Source organism: Nicotiana tabacum, chromosome 22 (assembly GCF_000715075.1).
Source record: "Nicotiana tabacum cultivar K326 chromosome 22, ASM71507v2, whole genome shotgun sequence".
NCBI lineage: Eukaryota > Viridiplantae > Streptophyta > Magnoliopsida > Solanales > Solanaceae > Nicotiana > Nicotiana tabacum.
Genome location: NC_134101.1, coordinates 83,693,815 through 83,715,903, shown reverse-complemented (window position 1 = coordinate 83,715,903; position 22,089 = coordinate 83,693,815). Strand labels below are relative to the sequence as shown.

General features: G+C 37.3%; 1 protein-coding gene across 2 annotated transcripts; it reads right to left on the bottom strand.

The window, feature by feature from the left end:
• Positions 1-11,693: 11,693 nt before the first annotated feature.
• LOC107808195 (mediator of RNA polymerase II transcription subunit 18) lies at positions 11,694-15,274 on the bottom strand. 2 transcript variants are annotated; one of them, XM_016632686.2, is made up of 6 exons: positions 15,135-15,274; positions 13,861-13,948; positions 13,639-13,738; positions 12,804-12,861; positions 12,371-12,727; positions 11,694-12,034 (listed from the first exon to the last, which is right to left on the bottom strand). In XM_016632686.2, exons 2-6 carry the CDS (start codon positions 13,894-13,896, stop codon positions 11,932-11,934), a joined length of 654 nt encoding a protein of 217 aa, XP_016488172.1. In that variant the 5' UTR covers positions 13,897-13,948; positions 15,135-15,274; the 3' UTR covers positions 11,694-11,931. The 2 variants fall into 2 exon arrangements, with proteins under 2 accessions (XP_016488172.1, XP_075100827.1); XM_075244726.1 differs by lacking the exon at positions 15,135-15,274 and adding an exon at positions 14,755-14,871.
• Between the last annotated feature and the right edge of the window lie 6,815 nt (positions 15,275-22,089).

Sequence of the window (22,089 nt, the reverse complement as noted above, 5' to 3'; positions counted from 1 at the left end):
CGACTTTCGACGAAACTTATTTTCTTCAATTCATTTAGCTTCTAAGCCTTCAAACCATCTTGGTACTTGGTATTCATGATGTTAAATATTTATAACCTCCACGTTAATATGATTAACTAACTTTGAAACTTTTCAAAGATGATTTCATTTCTGAGCTTATATCAATTGACTTACGACGTACTCTTATGTACAAAAACATGGGGTGTAACACCTGGCTACCATTTGCATTAAAGATATAGAACGCTCCTCGGGTCCAATTCCTGCACACTAAAGGAGCTTCTACTGGAGTTTGAAGACGTCATGCCACAGGACATGCCAAAGCGACTCCAATAGAAGCTCCTTCACGGGTGCAGAACCTAGGCGCACTGTGGACCATGAGATTGAGTTAGTGTCGGGTGCGAAGACACCCGCCCGGGAGCCTTACAGAATGCCACAACCCGAACTTACCGAGCTTTGGAGACAGTTGACAGAAATTCTAGACACAGGGATCATCGTGCCCTCCAAGTCCCCATACGGGTCCCCTACACTATTCCAAAAGAAACATGATGGCAGCCTATAACTTTGTGTCGATTATCGGGCTCTAAAGAAAATCACCGTGAAGAACAAGTACCCTATTCCTCTAATGGTAGACTTGTTCGATAGACTGGGTGGTGCGACGGTGTTCTCCAAAATAGACCTGAAGACAAGCTATTGGCAAGTTCGGATTGCAGAGGGTGATGAACATAAGATGACCTGTGTGACAAGATATGGGTCATATGACTTCCTTATGCCATTCGGCTTGACTAACGCTCCAGCCACATTTTGCACCCTAATGAACCAAGTCTTCCGAGAGTACATTGACAAATTTGTGGTGGTCTACATGGATGACATTGTGGTATATAGCCAAACACTGGAAGAACACCTGAAGCACTTGCGGAAGGTCCTAGCCCGATTGCGGGAGCACAAATTATATGCAAAGCTATCCAAGTGCTCCTTCGCTCAAAAATAGCTTGACTTTCTTGGAAATGTCATCAAGGAAAGGTTGATCAAGATGGACTAACAGAAGATTCAGGCTATCATACATTGGTCGTTGCCTAAGGATATCCACACCTTGAGGGCGTTCCTTGGCCTATGCAACTTTTATCGGCAATTTGTGAAAAATTACTCCCTCATCGCAGTGCCATTGACAGAACTCCTCAAGAAGGTCACGCCTTGGGATTGGGGACCCAGGCGAGCGGAGGCCTTTAACGCATTGAAAGTGTCTATGTCTAGTAGCCCCGTCTTGGCCCTCCTTGATTTGGCCAAGCCATTCGAGGTACAAACGGATGCCTCCGACTATGCCGTTGGCGGAGTCTTGCTGTATGATGGGCATCATGTAGCGTACGAGAGTCGGAAGCTAAAGGATGCAGAGCGGCGCTATTCCGCCTACGAGAAAGAATTATTGGTTGTTGTCGTTCATTGCTTACGCCTTTGGAGGCACTATCTGCTGGGAACCCCATTCGTGGTCAAGACAGATAACACAGTTGTTAGCCATTTCATGACCCAGCCGAAGCTGAATGGTCGACAGGCCAGATGGAAGGAACTCCTAGAGGAATTTCACTTCAACTTGGAGTACCAAAGTGGGAAGACTAATCATGTTGCTGATGTGCTCAGCCGGAGAGCTAATGTAGCATCGATGTGCCTACTCCCCACCCTAAGGGGGAGTGAAGTAGCCACCACCATAAAATATCATATACAGGATCTACTCATCAAGGATCATACTGTACAGTATTTGGTTGATTTGGTAGGACAGGGCAAGACTTACCAGTTCTACATGGAAGACGGTTTCCTGAAAGTGAAATGAAACCGACTTTATGTTCCTAAAGGAGGAGATCTGCGAAGGACTCTTCTGGAGGAATGTCACGATACTTTGTGGGCCGGCCATCCTGGTGAAGAACGCACCATGGCATTTCTTCGCCATACATATTATTGGCCTCAAATGGTAGATGATGTCGCTCAATATGTGAGGACTTAACTAGTATGCCAGAAGGACAAGTCGGACCGCTTGACACAAGCGGGACTCTTGGAACCACTAGCTGTCCCAAAGAGACCTTGGGAAAGCGTTTCCCTGGATTTCATCACCGGATTTCCCAAGGTCAGAGATCTCACAACTATCTTAGTTGTGGTGGATCAGTTTTTCAAGTATGCTACCTTTATAGCAACCCCACAATACATATCAGCAAAGGATACAACTCGACTCTTGTTCTCTCATGTCGTCAAATATTGGGGCCTGCCTTAAGACATCGTTAGTCATCACGACTCACGCTTCACTAGCAACTTTTGGACCCAACTTTTTAAGTGCCTCGAGTCAAAACTGAGTCACGGCTCAAGTTGTCATCTGCAATCTGATGACCAAACAGAGCGGTTCAAGGGCATGCTGGAGGAATATCTCCATCACTTTGTTACCGGATCGCAGAAGAATTGGGTGAAGCTTTTGGATGCTGCTCAACTATGTTTCAATTCATAAAAGAGCTCTAGTACAAACAAAAGCGCTTTTGAAATTGTTACCGGACAGCAACCGCTACTCCCACACACTGTGAATGCACCAAACATGTCAAAATATCCTCGAGCTGCTAGCTTCCCAAAATAATGGAAGCGAAATTTGGAGATAGTGCAAAGCTATCTTGTCAAAGGCCAAAAGCGGATGAAGAGGCATGCTGATCAAAATCGTCGCTTTGTTGAATACCAGGTAGGAGACAAAGTAATGGTCAAAATTCCAAAGAGATACTTGTTTGCAGGGGTCCATGACCCTCGCCTATTGCAAAAATATATTGGACCCTAGTCCATTGAAGGGCACATTGAAAAAGTTGTATACCGGGTGGATACCTAAGCTTGGTGGAAAATTTATCTCGTCTTCCATGTCAGTCTTCTGAAACCTTTTCGGGAAGATATGGAGGATCCTTCATGGAGCCAACTCACAATACCCAGTATTCGAGACTCCAACCCAACTCAACTGGGAAAAGGCTTGCTGAAGCTATTCTTGATGATAGAGTTATTCACGCCTCAAAGAAAGATCACTAAGAGTTCTTGGTGAAATGGTAGGGCTGTGATGCAGAGGAGAATACTTGGGAGAGGGGAACAAACCTCAAAGCCTACAAAAGCCAAATTGATGATTATCTTGCAAGTACGGCGCCGAGGACGCCGCCAACTCAGGTGGAGGAGAATGTCATGGGCGGCTATACAGTCATGCCACATGACCCCTTATACGCGCCCCATGGCGTCCTAGCAAGCCTCCTAACACCTAGCGCCATAAACGGATTCGTAGTCTTGGTTGCGCTAAGTGACAAGCGCGCATGTGCCTCTGTCGCCCCACCGATAATCCTCGCCAGCGCCCAACCGTAGGCAGATGCCAACATCACCGCGCGCGCAGACCGTGATGCCAAAGACAAGGTTGCTGACAACGGACATGTTTCTACCTCGTAGAAAACTAAGTCCTTTTCATTGTAAATATAGAGTAGTTTTATTTCATGTACTTCCATTATGATTTTCTAGCTTAGTTAGGTCAAGTCTTGTAACTTTGATTTATTTTTGTAAGCACTAGCAGGGGGATCAAGCAATCAAACTTTCTAGCAAGCAAACAATTCTTCTACTGGTGTCTCTTCCCCTCGACACTATGTTGCTTTTCTATAATAGCTTTCATTAATGCAATCAAGCTTTCTTTCATTCTCAATTCTCATTTTTGTTCTCTCAATTGCTCTTGACATTGGTTTTCTCGTACGACACTGACAATCTCGTCTAGCGTACGGAGAGGACCTTAGTTGGCGGATAGTAACTACACTGACATCAATTGCTTAGCTTTATGTCGCCCTTCCAAGGAATCTCAGGAAGGCGTCACGTAACATTATAAATGAGAAAAGAATCAATTAATCCTGAATTGCATGAAGTTTACCATCATTACGTCATTAGTTACAGATTAATTATGTAACGTATAATAAATGCAATAAATGATTGTAACGAGCAGAACAAGGCAATCAGCTACGAAATTGACTCAACAGGTAAGGGATTGACTCAACGGGTACGAGATTAACTCATCTGTTACGAAATTCCAGCTTTTACTCAGTTGTTACCAGTCTTCCAAAAGTAACGGATGGATTGAGTAAATGCTCATAATGAACCCATAATCCAAGGAGAATGGTTAACTAGATCTAGTTCTACAAATAGAGACGGTTTACCACCATTGTAACCATCTAATTTTTTTCTCTACAATTCTATATATTGTAATTTATAACATCTTGCTCCCAAGTTAGCCATAATTCGGCTCTTCAAGCTCTGTTCGGCTTATCATCCTATCAAGGATCATCCAATAAGAATTATTTCTTCTCTGCTTTATTTTTATTATATTATTTGTTATTGAATTTATTTCCCACTTCTATCATGTTGTATTAACAAAAAATTATATCTTTTGGATCGAATCGGTTGCCCGTAATATAAAATTAATTGTTTTGACATTAAAAATTATTTTTGGGTTAAGCACAAACAATAATAAAAGAGGGAAAAAAATGAATCTGTAAAAGTTTTAACCAGGTGACAGAATTCCTTCTTTTCTTAAAAATTTTATTCTATAGTTATTGCATTGCCCAGAAAGAAAAAAAAAATCTTCTTATAAAGCATATGTTATTGTCATTGATGATAAATTATCGTTGAGGCCACAATTGGGCCAAGAAGCAAACTCTTCGGTGAGGACTATGGCACAAGATAAGGATGAGTATTTTTATGCTGGTGGTGATAGATGTTTGTACAGTGGTTTGGTGGTGGTGGTCTTCCTCGACAACGGAGGAAACAGAAAACAGAAAGGGAAAAAGAGAAAGAGTAGAAAAGAAAAAGAAATAAAGTAAGGAAAATAAGGAAAAGAAAATATGAAAATTAAAAGGATTAGTATTGCATTAAATCAACTAATAAGTGTAAATAAATGTAACGACCAATAAAACGATGACATGTGAAAATTTTGGTCAGCGTTTAAAAATAAATTCACGTTCCCGCGCGCCTTGAATAATGTGAAATCAGTTTCTTTGCTAATTCACCTTTTAGTGATATTAAGCTTTGGCTATATATTTTCAAATTTATTTTAAAATTTTGATTTGGATGAATTTGGTTTGAAGATGAAAATTTATTTGGATATAATTTTTCAAAACATACTTTACTTTTTTTTTTTTGAAAAAACATAAAACGTGACTTTTATCCATAAGTTTTAAAACTATTAAAAATACCCAACAACTCTGAAGAAAATTCATACAAAACAAGCGGAATATGAAGAAAATCTATACAAACATTAGCATATTTTAGTAAACTACCTTCAAATTTTGTCTTTGTGCTCGATTGCCACATATTGACACAACAACTTTGACGAATGTTATCTTTTGTTTATAAAGAAGAGCAAAGTCGTGTGAGTTTAATGATAGAAAAGTGGATAGATATAGATTAGTTAAGTCATAATAACAGAAAGTGGGTTTTTTTTTTATAAAATATAAAAATTTAGGGAAATTTTTTTTAAAAAAATAAAACCCAACTAGTAATATTTTGGGCCAAAACAGCACAAGAGTAAAGCCAATAATACAAAGTGCAAAAAGAAAAAGGGTACAAGAAAGAGAAATTTTCATAAAGCACTATCTTTTAGTGATAATTTGCTATCTATAGATATCATTTGCTATATTACGGATTGTAGATACGTTTTTTGTTGTTATAAGATGTATTAGATGTATTTAAGCTACTGCATTCATGAATACAGTAGCAAAAATAGGCGTGAATCAGGGAAGTCCAGCTAATCAATTATTGTATTCGAATGTATTCTACTGTATTCATGGCATGAAACATGGGATTATAGCTGGACAGATTATTGTATTCGATTGTATTCACAGCGTGAAACAGGGGATTACAATGTTTTTAAACGGAAAGTGAATCAATTAACATAATAGGCTCCTAATATAACTCAACAAACTCAATTATAACACACAAAATTTGTATTTTCAATTATAAAAAAGATTTTCAATCCAAAAATACCCAAAAAATATAGCAATCTTCAGAGAAATTATATAATACATCTGAATACATAAATTATATTAATTAAAAAAAAACATATGAATACATTCATGGCATATAGCGAGACAGTGAATACAATGAAATACATAGAATACAGCAGGATACATTGAAATACAATGGAAAAAAAAGACAGTGAATACAATGAAATACATGAAATACAGCGAGATACATTGGATTACAATGAATACAATGAAATACATGAAAATACAGCATGATACGTTGAAAAAGCATTGAAATATATTAACAGAAAATCAAGTTGCTCAGCCCCAAACACTGTCGTCTTTGTTCAAGAACAAACCCTAATTTCTGGTGAATCCGTCGTCCAGCAAAAACCCTGAATCTCATTGTTCCCACGCCGCCGTCGATCGGAGGCTTCATCTCCTTTTGATTCAATTTCGGTTGCCGAAATTACTAGCACTGCTTGGGGACCCGTGACCGTCTTGTCAGAGGAGACATCCATAGCCGCACGACCATTTTTCTTATTCTTGTTTTTGTTCTTCGCCATAGCTATGCGAACAGGGAGACGTAAGGATTTCTTCTGCATTTGTAATTGCAACGGAAGGGTTTAGGGTTCAGCAAATCGAAAATAGTATGTCTTGTCTTGTCGGATTACCTGATGGGCCAGGAGGCTGCTCACTAGATGGAAGTCTTCGTGGTATACCAGGTAAAATCACCGTTTGTGACTAATGGTAGGTGATATGGGTGAGAGGAATTTTGAGATGAATACCGTATTTAGTGGTTTAGGGGTAGGATGTAATCAAAATTATATATTTTGCTATAAACATTAAAAGGTATCTATAGAATACAATATTTTTAAATGATATTTATTTAAAATAAATAAAGTGTTAACCTTTGGCATGAGAGGTAAAAATTCCTACAAGAAATCCTTAAGAGTTACCTAATCCCCAATGCATAGAGTTAAGATCAGAAGCAAAAAATTGGAAAGCTGATGAAACGACTGGAATATAAGTAACTTGGGGAACCGTGGAGGCAGGGCGTGCTAAAGTATCCTCTTCTTTACTTCCATTCGGGTTCTCAAGCTATTATTTATTGTTTTAGGGTCGTTTGGTACGAGATATAAGAAGGTATAGGGGTGATATAAAAATTTAATACCATCTTAATACTTTATTTGGTTAGTAAATCAAATATAAGTTATCCTGGTGTTAATTTTAATACCGGAATAACTTATACCTTATAGAGGATGGGATAATTAGCACCGATATAACTTATATCTTCTTCTTAAAAATTATATAATTGTCATTCTTAATATAACATACCAAACAGTGAATAAACAATAATCCCAACATAATTAATCTCATCATGACTTATTCCAACATAACTTATACCGGCATAAGCCCTATTCCAACCAAACCACCCCTTAGGAGTTGTCTTGTACTCCTTCGAGAGATGAAATTCCCAAGAAAATTCAAACATATATCACCATTACCTCAGTCTTATCAATCGCCTTCGACATATTTGTTATCTCCGGATATATCTTAGAGAAAAGTATTTAACCGGATCATCGTAGAAACCTTTTCATCACCATCTACCATCATAATAGTGATATTCCCTTTAGATTCACACGAGGAAAATACAAACTTAATCGGGAGATTGACTCCCTCTTATGATTAGTGTTAGAACTTTTTATGGACTTGCACATGTATGGTATTAAGAATAATTGTATGTTGGCTGTTATTATTAAAAAGTTGATCCAAATTAAAAGTGATCTACTAAGGTTTAAAGTTAAATGGGTCTACGAGACACCTCCTAATGTATGAGGTTTAATGTGTAGATACCGGATGTAATTTCTAACTTAATGATGAACTAAATTAGAATTCCGTAAATTGTGTGCATCTATAAATACGGTTATGGCCCCCAAATCAGGTTCTTTTCTAATATCTCATCGGGGGAGAGCCGTCTTCTGTGCAATTTCTACGTCTTGCAGTGATTATGGATTCAGGTACGCTTCCGCACAGTGGCGGATCCAGGATTTTAAACTCGTGGGTGCTTACTGATAAAAATTCTAAAAGAAAAGGAAAAAAGAGTTTAGTTATGGGTGCTCACTCAATATTTATCTAAATATTTTTATAATTACCTAAGGATGTCTAACGGGCCGGGTCAACCCGTTTCCGGACCGTCCCAGACCGGTTGAAACCGGAACCTACCTGGACCGGTACAAAGCGGGCCGGGTGGGCTGGGTTAATGGGGTAAGGGGGTTGGTCCATTCATCTTCGTTCAACTAGTTAACCGGACCGGTCAAACCTGGTTAACGAGATTCACTGTAGAACCGGTTAACCGGCTTGGCCTGAACCGGTCCAGACTGGTTAACGGCTAGTTGTTTCAATTTTTTTTTAATGATTGTTACATTTGAATTTACTCTTTTTTTCACTAATTTACTTATTAAATGTAAACCTTTCAATTTATAAATTTGAATTTTGAAATAAATGTAGCACTTGCAATTTATAAGTGTAATTTTTTCCCCATCTTCATTGTATTCTTTATATTTTTATTTTATATTAATATAAATTACAATAGTTATACAAAATACAAAAAACAAATATACTAACCCAGCCCGGCCCGACCGCTTGGACCCGTAACCCTGACGGTTCATTTTTCACCCGGATGGATCCGGACCCGTTAAGCCCGGTAAACCCTAACCCGTAACCGGTCCGGTTAGACACCAGGATGATTTAGATTTTTCCCTACCCGGCCCGGCCCGGCCCACCCGTTTAACACCATTATAATTACCTATACAAATTTATTAAATTTTGTCAAAGATAATGGGTGCTTGAGCACCCAAAATTAACATGTACGACATCTAATTTTACGTCGTTGATGATTTGACATGATAGGTCTTTAATAAGAGATATTTTAAAATATTTTGGTTCTAACAATTACTAGTACTTACCTCTCCCCTTCTCTGCCTTTGCCTTTTCTCAGAAGAATCAGCTGCGAGAGGTCTCATCGGTTATGAATTCCCACTTTACGGAAGAACTCTATCAGCGTCATATTGCTGCACTCTCCGGGTCGACAACACAAATACAGAACGTTTTCTTCGGGTGGTCGGACTCAAGGCACCCCTTAAGCGGCAACCCCGAGATATCCGCGACCCGCCATTAAATACGATCGGCTGCAACTCTTATATTATAACGTGTTGGAGAAAATATATATAAGAAGCAGTTACAATTAGATAATTAGCCTATAAATGCAATCCCGTCTCCCATTATTGTAACACAGAGAAATACACATAAATACTATAGCAAGACGCTGGCAGAATGATTGTGTTCATCTCTCCATTATCAATAGGCTTGAATTCGTCAATTAGAATCACTTTACTTTTCCTCTTTACTGTTATTCAAGTGCATTTGTTTATTTTACTGTCTGTTTCTCTTTATTCCAATTTCATCTACATCAAACAAAGTATTAGGTGGCTTTGCTTTAATCTCATTGCTTGCGGCATAATTTCATAAATTTAATTGGTTAGCCTATCAAACGAATTGTAGGTTGAACACATTTTTCTTTTCTTTATGTCTTTATCTAATCCTTTGATAATTTCCTTTTACGTGTAGTAAATACACTGTATGGATAAATTACAATTAAGTTTAATTTATATAGAGAGCGTAAGAAAATTTTACACTACTAGTGCTTTCGAGAAAAAAAATATTGATGTAGCTGAAAAATCATCTTATTTTTCAGATTGTATATTTCACTTTATGTAGCCATTTGTACATATAATTATTTTATACACAAAATTACTTTTATACTATCCATGCTTAAAGTTCAGTTCATTACAAATATGTTATTATTAGCCAAGCCTCAAATATGATATGTTTAGATGAGTTTTAATTTATGCATTGACAATATAAAGTTATTTATACAGTCGAACCATATATCACATAATTAGAGTTTTTAGTCAAAATTATCCCTTATTTATTGAGATAGGTCTTTTTCGTCCTTATATACCCCTGAGTATCTTTCGTCCCTTAAGTTTGTTAAAGTGGAGCTCCTTTAGTCTAGCTAATAAAATGGGGTTAACTTGAAATCAAAACTAACGCTTGTGTAAAACCTTTTCCTACGTTCTCTATTAGTCATGATCCCTCACGAATCTAAGCCTTTTCTTGAAAAGATTTAATGTGAGTTTATAGGTAAAAAAAAAAGTCAATTTCGTAAATCAAAAGGTGTGAAACAGAAAGAAAACAAAGCCTAAGCTAGTGAGCCACAATGGGTGAAACTGAAAGGCGTTTCTGTTTCAACTTTCCTTTCTCTGTTTTTGTGTGGTTCTTTGCTTATATTTTATGGAACTTTGAAGGAGAAAGACAGAGGATATAATGCAAATTTTTGTGTAGTTTGAGGTTTCAGAGAGTTTACAGTTTGCTTCTTTATTTGTCTTCTTGGAAATAGTTCTTTTCCCAATAATTATTTTTTTGTTTTGTGAAAACTTAGTCAACCCGTTTACTGCTCGTTGGAGAAAGAAAAGAAGATGGGTTAATTAGAAATATCTGCAGCATCTGATTTGAATGCGTGAATAGATAAAATTTAAATAATGAAGGATGAATACGATGAAGAACATTCAGATTTTCAAAGTCAGATCATAAAGAAATTCAAAGAAATAGTAAAATAAGGATATAACACACAGAGCAGTGATGAATTGGCACGGCTCTTGAGCCTCTGAAGGCAGGCTGCAGAAGAATCCCAATGGACAAGCTTCTTTTTTCTCCTTTGTTTCCAAAAGAGAGAAACTCAAGTGAAAAAGGTTTTGTGCTGGTCTTTGTACATGAGATACACAGGCAGGGCCGAATTAAGGGCGGCGAAAGGGTGTTCGTCCGAACCCCCTTCACGCAAAATCTATTTTTTATCTTTATATATTTTGTTTTCAATCACCTTAACACAACACATAGGTTAGTGGTCAAGGGGGTTCAAAATTTTTGTAAGGTCATTGGTTCTATTCCCACTAACTACAATCTTTATAACTTTTTCCTTTTTTTTGAACCCCTTGACGGTAATCCTGCATCCGCCACTATACACAGCCGTTAGTTTTAACCCCAAGTTAGCCCCATTTTGTTAGCTAGACCAAAAGTGCTCCAATTTAACAAACTTAAGGGACTAAAGATGCTCAAAGGTATATATATAAAAGACGAAAATAGACCTATCCCATATATAAGGACAATATGGTTAAAAACTCAAAAGTAGTTACATGTAAATCTCAATTACAAATATTACTAGGTAACATGATACTCTCAAAATCTTCACATATTCAGTGTTAAATTTTAATTCTAAGATGTATGAATTTAACATAACAAAGGATAGACACTGCGGATGAAATTAAATATCCGCTTAAATGAACAACAACAACATACCCAGTCTTATCCGCTTAAATGAACTGATCATTTAATATCAACTAACAACTAGACTCTCCTCCTATCTCAGTTTATATCAACTACTTCGCGAAATTCACATAAACAGTATAGAAATTGATAAATTAGTGCCCCAAATTACTAGTATATGAATATCTGAAACCATATAAAAAAATGTTCCACCACCATTGATCTGATACAGATAAAGAATATCTGATCATCTCCACGTGATATGAAGATCAACACATAAACAATAAAAGTATCAATACCTTGGAGAAAAACGAATCAAAATCAATAACAAGGAACTTATCGAAAGAGAGAAAAGATTCATCCACCCTTAATTGAACTAAGCTGGTTGATACTATAACTCTATTGTATGCAAAAACATTACTGTGTATTGATCAGCATCTTAACGACAAATATAGGAGGGCTATCATTTTGCAAAATAGGTCTCTTATCCAGCAATGAGGACCGCAACCAAAATGTAAAAGAATATAAATAAAATAGCTGCAAAGTATTAATACTACATTTTTGTGCCTCCGCCATCTGACATGAGAGATGCAGCTGCTGCAGCTGCAGTAGGAACAACCCCTGTTGACACACCGGGTTTTGACAAATGGAGGAGCCTGAAAAAAAAATAGAAACCATTTGTATGTCAACCAAATGATAGAAATAAGTAAATAAACTAGTTTCTCCTAACAATATATACCAAAGGCAAATCCAAGATTTAAATTGGTTGGGTTCAACCTTTAGGTTCTGACCCCATTATACTTTTGAAATTATGTGTTCAGAATGTTTGTGACAAGGCGATTATATATATATATATATATATATATATATATATATATATATGTATGTATGTATATATGTATGTATGTATGTATATATATATAATTCAGTTCAACCCATTATTTAAACACTCCATTCACCTCAGGGTAACAAACCAATATAAAGGTACTTACGGTGCAAGATATTCACAGAAGGACGATACAGCAGCAACAACTTCAGTGTAATTTTCAGATGAAGCAGGTGCTGTCACTTCAACTAGCTGTATGCCCGGTGTCACAGGCACTGCCTCATCAGTTGCATGAAGTTTCAACATCTTGTTGATGGATGAAACTGTAACAGTTATCTGGGCACCTCTTTGGAAATGGAATGCAAAACCAACTCTCAGCTGCTCGTGGTCTAGCTTGTAGCCGAGTGCATAAAACATGCGCAATGCATTCTTGCTTATTTTGCTTTCTATCATCGGTCTCACCAAGACTGAGATTTGTTCAGCACCAGTGCCTCTCATTGGACCACCAACATGTCGAACAGTCCTATATTTAATTTTACACAAAAATTTAGGCTTCACATATCGCCAGAGCTAGGCACAGTATGAAATAGATCACTTACCATGTGGGTTCCGGCTGCTCAAGATCACATAAGAGACGTATTTCTGATGCTACTAAGCCTGAGAATGAGCAGTAACGGACTTCATGGTTATAATAACCCAAGGAGAAAAGTGCGGGAGGGGGGAAAAGGAAAAATGTAAAATGGAGCTTTAGTGGCCCCTTTTGACAAGATATGACATGTCAAACAAGCACAAGTACATTATCGATAAACCATGATATCAAACAACCTTTTGTAAAAAACAGTGCAGTCAACAAGCTAATGAAGCCAAAACCATGAGTTCTTCAACTTACAAATAAGATGTACTGAAAGCAAAAAATACCTACCCATAATTCAATGCAATAATTTTCATATCTTACCTGTATTGCATCATATAGGTGGACAACAACAACAACAACCCAGTAAAATCCCACATAGTGGGGTCTGGGGAGGGTAATGTGTACGCAGACCTTACCCCTGCCCCGATCGGGACAGAGAGGCTGTTTCCGATAGACCCTCGGCTCGATAAGACGAAAACAAAGTAAAAAAAAAAAAGGAGAGAATTCATTAGTAAATCCAGTAGAAATCGAAATAGTAACAGAAACATAAAAACAGAAAGATGAATGACATGCAATAAGAGTAACCATAATCTACGGCCCGGGTCTAAGACAAACAACAAGAAAGAATGAGATGGACCACAAACTAGAAAAAAGCAGCTATATCAAACAACTAAGTTAAGAAAACTTCTAATGGATGCATATATGGTTGCAAGCATTTGCCTCAATCGCATGTGTACATACATGACCACTGAATTAGTGGTTCCTAGTTCCATCGTAGTTTACAAAGAAAACTCACTTACCTAGGTTTGGGACACTCTTAAGGCACAGTTCATGGATCCTTAAGCTTTGTTTATGTACACCACAAAGCCCTTGAAGCAGAATTTCGAGGGCCTCAACATGCTGCAGATATGGTTTGCACCGTCAAAATCATTTTCAATATTCAAATGCTAAATTCCACATTCAACGCCATAAAGTTAGGAGGCACATTTTTGCAAGAAGCAAAATGTGCTCAGTGAACTTACTTGAGTCTCAATAATTCCCTGAACCACACACTCCATTCCCACTTCAATTTATTCTAATTCACATGCAAAAGAACCTTTTGTAACGCACCTGTGAGTCCAAAAATCAAAAGATTAAGTTGAACTAAAGAGCGAAAAGGAAAAAGTTAACACCTAACAAATTATAAAGGTGTCGTCTACACTCTTCATATGAAGTGCATTGCCTAAACATAGAAAGAGCAATTTCCTACCAAAGTCCAGAATTGAGGAAAGTGAAACCAAAATCCTGCACCTACAAACTACAAGTCTACAATATAGGACTAACTTCCTAATAGCAAAGACAGCATATCAATAATAGATTAAATTGTGCCCACCAAATGGCAAATGCTCTCAAAAACATGACTTTCCAGCTAAAAATACATTAAAATGACAAATGTTTAACAATAGCATTATCATTTAAAAAACAATATGACCTCCAAAAAAATTGAAGGAAAAAGAAAAAGCAAAATGAATCAGAAAGAAAACTGTAACAGAAAGAAAACAATTAGACGACTAGCAGCTTTCTTTCCGTGGAGCAAAGCCATGATTTGAATTTTATGGGTTTGAGCTCATTATTCTCCCACAACTCATTTGATTTACTAGGTAAGAAATCAAGTATTTGTACTTATTTAGGGAATTTTTTAACACATATACAGGTCTGAGCCAAAGCTAATGGGTTCGGATACACCCATAACTTACACCCATAACTTACACTCTACATCCGCCCAAAATTCACTCCCTTTATACCTTGGAAAAAGAAGAAAACTGCAAATTTACTGGGTACGAAATCAATTATTTGTACTTATTTAGTACTACATTTTTTAACACATATAGAGGTCTGAGCCAAAGCTACTTGGTTCGGATAAATCCATAACTTACCCTGTACAGCCTCCCCTATTTCCCCCATTACACCTTGAAAGAATAAAAAGAGAATGCAAATTTTATTGTAAAAATCACAAAGAAAGATGAAAAATTAAGAGTAAATTAGAGAAGAGGCTTTCTTTAAGCAATCGGAGGACACAAGGAATGCAAGCAACCCAATTCGCTATTCCTATTTATGATATAAGAAAAAAACAGTGGAAAAGGGGATCAGTGTTTTTGCATCATCACAATTGTGAGTTGTGACCCAATTCACCACTATTATTGTACCGTCAAAATTAAGTAGAAGAAAATAAAGGGGGTGGGAATACTAGGGTTTTACTCTCTTAAGAAACGAAGTAAAGAAAAAACTGGAGAGGTAAAGTCAGAGAGGAACGTACGAGGAGTTTGACGAAGAAGAAGACTGTTTAGCACTTGGCATTAGCGGCTTCCCAAGTGATTTGGGTTTCATAAGCCTGCAAAGTCTCAAAATGCATAGAGTTTAAGAAAAGTCAGGAATTTTTTCAAATCTTGTGCTCTTAGATTAAAAAGGGCAAAGGGTTAAATATATTCTTATATTATTTGTTATACTTTAGGTCCAAATATATTCATATTGTGATACTTTTGATTCAAGTATACCATTTTTCTATTAAGTTTGTCCAAGACTAACTAGTGATGTCAGGTGACACCGCTTGGTTGGAAATTTTTGTAAAATATGTATATATAATTAAAAGACAGAAGAAAAATACAGTTAAATAATTTCAAGTGACACCACTTGAAACAAGCAACTGTCTGGCTAAACTTGTCTGGCGCTCTACTTACTCAGAGCGTAGGTCTTGGGTTCGAAACTGGAGTGCTTCATTTGTTATTTCAAAATTTTGTGCCGCATTTACATTAAAACTAATTGGTGTCAGTAGAGTCGAACTACTGACCTCTTTGAAGCAAAGAGAACTTTTAGCCAGTCGATCAGCAATCGCTTTGGTACATTATTGTGACACTAAATTATTTGTTCTAGGGTTAGTTGTATGTACTACTTTTGCCAATAAAATTAATTAAGAACAACATACGAACTTTTGGTGATTATTAGGTACTTTATACAGAAAAATAATATTTAGTATTTTTCTAATGAGGTTTGAATACTTTTCTAATATATTTGGGTTGTGTTTTATTAATATGATTCGAATTATGTTCTTTTTTATATAATGTTGTTAATAGTGTTTTGTTTATTTGTACACTTTAAAAAAATGTGACACCGCTTACGAAAAATCCTACGTACGTCACTGCGTGACACTAATATTTGATGAGGTGAATACCACATGACAATGTCACCTCAACGCCACTAATCCATATAAAAGACTAAAATTTAAAATACAATATTTTTCATGGTAGCGATAATGGTGGAGAGGAAGGAAATTATAGTGGTGAAAAAAAATAGAAGGGAGGGGTGGGTTAGGGGCACTGAGGTGCCAAACCATATTGTTTCCGAACAAAGAGGGGCAGCTGTGAGCACGTGATTTTTGTTCTACGCAACAATCACTCCAAAAGAAATAAAAATAATAGCAAATGGTCTTGCTGTACAATTTTTTGGATTTTTTACGTGGCATTTCGTTAGTTATTTGTAATTTTGTCCATTTTTTTAATTTTTTATCAAACAAAATACAAAAAATGTGTGTCATGTGTAGTTGAATCATAGTCCGGTTATTAAAAGGAAAATCACGAAATATGCATGTTTTGTCCTATTTGTCGCCTTGGTGATTTTACCTATTTTTTTATATCTTTGATATGTGTGTAATAATTGTATTAAGTGTTTAATTAATGGGGTTTAATTTTGTTTAATTAGGTTTTTGTTTTAAATTTAAAAATAAAAGAAAAAGAGTGCAAAATTGGCCTGAAATTAAGTTTGGGCATGTTTCCCATTTAAAATCTGAGGCCCAAATCGAGCCCAAAACGTGTGTTTGGCCCGGTCCAGACCAGCTGACCTCAGGGGCGTCCAAACGACGTAGTTTTGATCTGGTCTGATCTGGGCCGTTGATCTCAGAATGATCAACGGCCAAGATCACATCCCCCGTACCCACGTATAGATCCGACCCGTTCAACGTTGGTCCAACCCAGCCCCGTGCACTTGAAACGACACCGTTTCCATTTAGTAGATAGATCACAACCATTGATCATCAGCAATCCAACGGCCAACATCCAATTAATCACCCCGTATATAAACCCTTCCCCCTTCACCCCGCGCCTAAGCCAAACCCCCCTGCCTTAGGTCGTCCTCACCACAGACCCAAACCCACGGAACCCTAGCCTCCCCCTTTCCCCTCACCATTAATCCCGGCGGCATGGACGCCGGTGACCCCCACTTTAACACCATAGATGCACCTCACCATCCTGAACCCAAATCCACCAACCACTTAGCTGGAATCCCCTCCCACCTTCTCGAATCCTCATTTGAAGATTCGAGTCGGACCTCGACTTACACCGATTTACCCCAGCTTCACACCAGACAGTCCCCGGACCTCCCTCGTGACCAAACCATACTTGGTTTGGTCCGAATCTAACCGTGGAAACCCAAATCCTAAATCTGCCATCTAGGAACCCTAGAAACCCCGAGCCTGGTCTGTGTCCGTTTGAGCCAAGTTGATTAGGGTCTAATGGACCTTAATCGAAGTGTTCTCAGTTGAGAACACTTCGATTAAAGTCCGTTCAACCCCAAGAAGGGTCTTTTCAAATACGAGCTAAGGTTTTCTGATTTTTCAAGGCTTTAAGGTAAGTTTGTTTTTCTTTTTCTTTATTCAGTTCATGTGTTTGTTAAAGGTCTGTTCGTATGGCCAAACGTCTTGTTTAATTGGTGTTTTTGAATTTTTATCAACTGTTGTTGCCCACCTTGCCCGGGCCTCTGTATATGGTCAAGTCTTTCTTCATTCACTGATAATGTGTGTGTTGTGTAAACTGCACAGTCGATTGAATTTGAAATTGGTCATTTAATTAGTTCCCAAGGTCGTCTTTGTTTTGACAGTACAATCTGAACCCCTGCTCAATACTGTTTGATTCCAATCCTTGGTTGTTTATTGTATATGTTATAATTAGTATAGTCGATTCGATACGTGTCATCGAATAGTTTTAGTTGTTTGAATGATAACAATTTGATCTGTTTCTTGCTGAACATTGTTTGAATCAAATTGAGAATCGAGTATAGCTACTTATAGTTGTTAATTTGAATCAGAAATCTAAAGATTTGGTTTGTAGTTGCAGTCTAAATTGGTGGCATGTGTACTTGTGCACAACATGTGCATAAAGGCCCTTTTTAGAGATTAAAATAACTTGACAGCATATGCTGTCAGGTTATATTCTTGCTGCCCATGTCTGCTTTTAGTTTAATAAGCTGATTAAAAGGGTTGTGAGGAATCTCATGGGAGATTTTCATATTTTAAAATGTTGAGTGGAAAAACAGCAAGAAAGGAGGGGGTTCTGATGTGTTTAACAGACTAAAAAGGGCTGATGTTAGGCTATAAAGGGAGGAGAACTTCCATTAGTTAGGAGGAACTCAGACAGATTTTGAGACTGAAAATTAGACTGGATTTTGAGGGGTTTGAGAAAGCATAGATACAGAGAGAGATACCATAGAATAGGCATATACAGACACATACACAAGAGAGAAAAACATACAGAAAAACCAGAAACTGTTTCTTCCTACTGTTGTTTGGGTTTCATTTGTTCAACCTGTTCAATCAATTCTGATTTCTTCCAAGTCTCAACTAAGTTTATTGGTTGGTTTGCATTAGTTGTTCTCCTGGACTTGGTCTGTCTTGGAGTATTGTTTCTACTGCACTGTTTGCTGTTGTTATTTTGTTACTGTTTGTTCCATCAGCTATAGTTGCATCTTGCACTGGGATTTGTCCTGTTGTTATCTGCTGTTACTACTGCTGCTTCTGTTGCCATTATCACTCTACTGATTTCTCTTCTTCTTCAATTGTAAGCATTTCCAGGTACACACTTCTGAAACCATGTTTGCTGAAAGCTTGAAGTAGAAATACAGAAATGAATGTTGTTTTGCTTTACAATACTTGTATTAAAAACATAGCAATAAGTTGAATGTTAGTTAGCTTGTATTTGTTTAAGTTCATTTTATCTACAATTACTTTGTATGAATTAATATACATCCTAACCGAGGTGGATTACTAGACAATATTATTGTTAGATCAGATGTGTCGGGAGATGATATATTTGTTAGATCAGTTTATAGCTCATTAAAATATACCTTTGTGCAATATGTACTTAATAGAAGTTTAGTCTATTTAACACTACATGGTTATAGTTGTTAAGATGTCTGTATGACGAGGAGTGCGTGTGTGTTTAGTATATCGACAGTCAAATCTCAGTTTCTATTTTTGTTTCCCTAACATGTAAGGCGGGATGCTTTTAATTCAACAGAAAGACTCATCATAATTCTGAATCGTTTAAACTAACTCTATCAAATTGGGTCGCGTTAGGCAGTTTATAGGATCACATCTGAATCTCATTGGTATTAGTTTATAGTAGTCAATGCTGTTAATCTGTTCAAAAGGTCATTTTGCATAAAATGAGACAGATGCCTAGGGTGAGTTCAGCATGATATTTGTCTTGTATGCAATTTCTTTTGTCAAATTGAAAGCATGTTCAATAAAGCACAAAATTTTTCCACCTCGCAATAATCAATCAGATAATTAGCTAAGCTTGAAATTCAATTAGCATACATTTTATTTCTTCTATTTTTTAGAGACAAACATAATAGAAATGTAGTCACTTTAGGATATCCTTTCTAAAATAATGAGACGAGCCTCGTAAAATAAAAATGCAAATTGCGGGGCCCTCAATAATTAACCATAATAAATACTTAGAATTTGGGATGGACTGTTTAGTGAACTTCGTTGCCTTCTCCAAAGATAATAACGCGTTAAACTCTTTAGGCGCGACTCAATTAAATTACATTCTTAAATTCGGGTGCGCATTTATGTGACCCAAAATTCAAATCTCAACGGAGTCGAAATGTGTTAACAACTACGGGTGCATTGATTGCGTGGTTCGAGATGCATTTTCACGACATTGCAATTCTATAAAATAAATGATAATAATAAAATCGGTTTAAATTTAATAAAAGCACATAAGTCACAACATGTATTTAAATATATATTTAGCTATTTTAACAATTTAAGCGACCGTGCTAGAACCACGGGATTCGAGGGTGCCTAATACCTTCCCTCGGGTCAACAGAATTCCTTACTTAGAATTTCTGGTTCGCAGGCTTCATTTGGAAAAGTCGAAAATTTCCTCGATTTGGGATTCAAGATAAACCGGTGACTTGGGACACCAAAAACCAAACCTTTCCCAAGTGGCGACTCTGAATTATATAAATAATCCCATTTCGAATATTGTCACTTAAATTGGAAAAACTCCCTCGCGCATTTTTACCCTTCGGGGCGGGGCGCGCAAAAAGGAGGTGTGACAGCTCTGGCGACTCTGCTGGGGATAGTTCATCCCAGAACCACTGGTTCAGGGTTCAAGAATTCGAGCTTAGAATAATTGTTATATTTGGCTTTATTACCTGGTCTTTATTACATGTTTTCGCATAACGTGTTAAAAGTTATCTTTTACCGCTTTGATATTATCTGAATTGTATATAAACTATGCCGAAACCTTTCTCTTATTATCTCCGGAGAGAAGCTCGCTGGTCGAGACTCCCTATTCTGTTAGTGTCAATACCTGAAATAAGAAAGAGGCCGGACAAGTTACAAAGCCGGACGATCTCGCGGGTCCCCGGTACGTAGCCCCCTCCTCGACTCGAGTTGTCCGCTCGGGTACACAGTCTAGAACATATACCCAGGTTATAAACCTAGTATAACGAAACTTCATGCCGGATCCCTAGTAGGAACGTTTATTTGCATCATGTTGCATTTGACATAGGGGACTCAACACAGGGGTTGGGTCCGTCTAAGACAGGCAACCTGAAATGAAAAGACCATCCTTCTGCATCCCGTTTTGTTTTGCGCATTTATTTGCTTCAGATCTGCATGTTGACCGGTTCCTAAAAAAAAGAGGAAAACTTAAAAAAAAAAGGAAAAATAGCAGTGTAGGGAGATAAGTACTTATTTTGGAAAAATAAAACCAATGTCCAAGTAATGTCAAAACCTCACCGCTATTTTCTAAGAAAAAATAAAATTTGTCTTTTAGTTTGATTTATTAAAAATCCAAAAAATGCTATTTAGCAGTCCTTAAGAATATTTTCTTTATCTCTTTTTGAAAGAAAAACAAAAAAAAATAATATATAAAAATAAAAAAAAACATATTCTTGCTTTCCTTTTTTTTTTTAAAAAAAATTGTATTCCAAAAAAAAAGGGGGTTTAATTGATTTGCTCTATTCACGATGTACCGAACTACGCCGGTTTGATTCTCACCGGATGTGAGATACGTAGGCAACCCCCATCGGGTTCAACCCCGCTTTTTGCTAAGATAGCCAAAACCAAAAATGTGTCAAAATAAGTCAGGTGATGCTGTTTATCATGAATAGCTGAATGTTCCCAAAAGGGACGCCGGAAGGCTGACTTTGCGTAAACAGCCACCTTTTTGGGTCATGTTTAGGATTTTTTCCAAATTGACCCAGACAGCCTTAAAATCTTCATCCCTGAAGCGCTGAAAGGCCGTGTTCGAAAATCTGATCTTCTTTTTTTTGAAAAATAGTCAAAATATTTTTTTAGAAGGGCCACCTTAATAAATGTGCAGGATGAGCACGATGCAAAATGAACACTTTTCGATAATGACTAAAATCCCTGTCAAGTTGCGGCTATGGTGGAATGATCTAGGTGTTGAAGGACAAGATGAAGTCAAGAAATATCTGAAAGGTCTCGTGGGTTTGTTGGAAATCCAGCCTCGGGGAGATATCATAAGAGCTTTGGTTACCTACTGGGACCCGACACACAATGTTTTCCATTTCTCTGATTTTGAACTCACCCTGAATCTAGAAGAAATGGTTGGGTACATCGGGAACGCTGAACTTCCATTAAGGCAAAAATACTTGGTCGCTCCAAGAGTTGTCACAGTACATCGATTCCTGGACTCGTTAAAAATACCCAGGACAGTCCGCAATCCAGATTTGGCCGCCGGTTTTTGTAATCCATGCTTCATATACGACAGGTATGGTCATGTAGGAGGATTCAACAATTCGATTAACAAACTATGCAGCAAAGATAGTCGTCAGAAGTGGGATAAACACAGACGGGTGGCTTTCATGATAACATTTTTGGGCCTTTTGGTATTTCCAAGGAAAGATGGGAATATTGATCTGAAAATATCAGGGGTAGTCAGTACTTTGCTCACTCAAAATGA

What these genes read in the sequence shown, in the direction of transcription:
- LOC107808195 (XM_016632686.2), bottom strand. Translation starts at nt 13,896, where the DNA reads ATGGAGTGTGTGGTTCAGGGAATTATTGAGACTCAA. An exon ending in AGGGAATTATTGAGACTCAA is followed by an intron (nt 13,739 to 13,860) that starts GTAAGTTCACTG and finishes CCATATCTGCAG; the next exon opens with CATGTTGAGGCCCTCGAAAT. An exon ending in GAGCAGCCGGAACCCACATG is followed by an intron (nt 12,728 to 12,803) that starts GTAAGTGATCTA and finishes AATTAAATATAG; the next exon opens with GACTGTTCGACATGTTGGTG.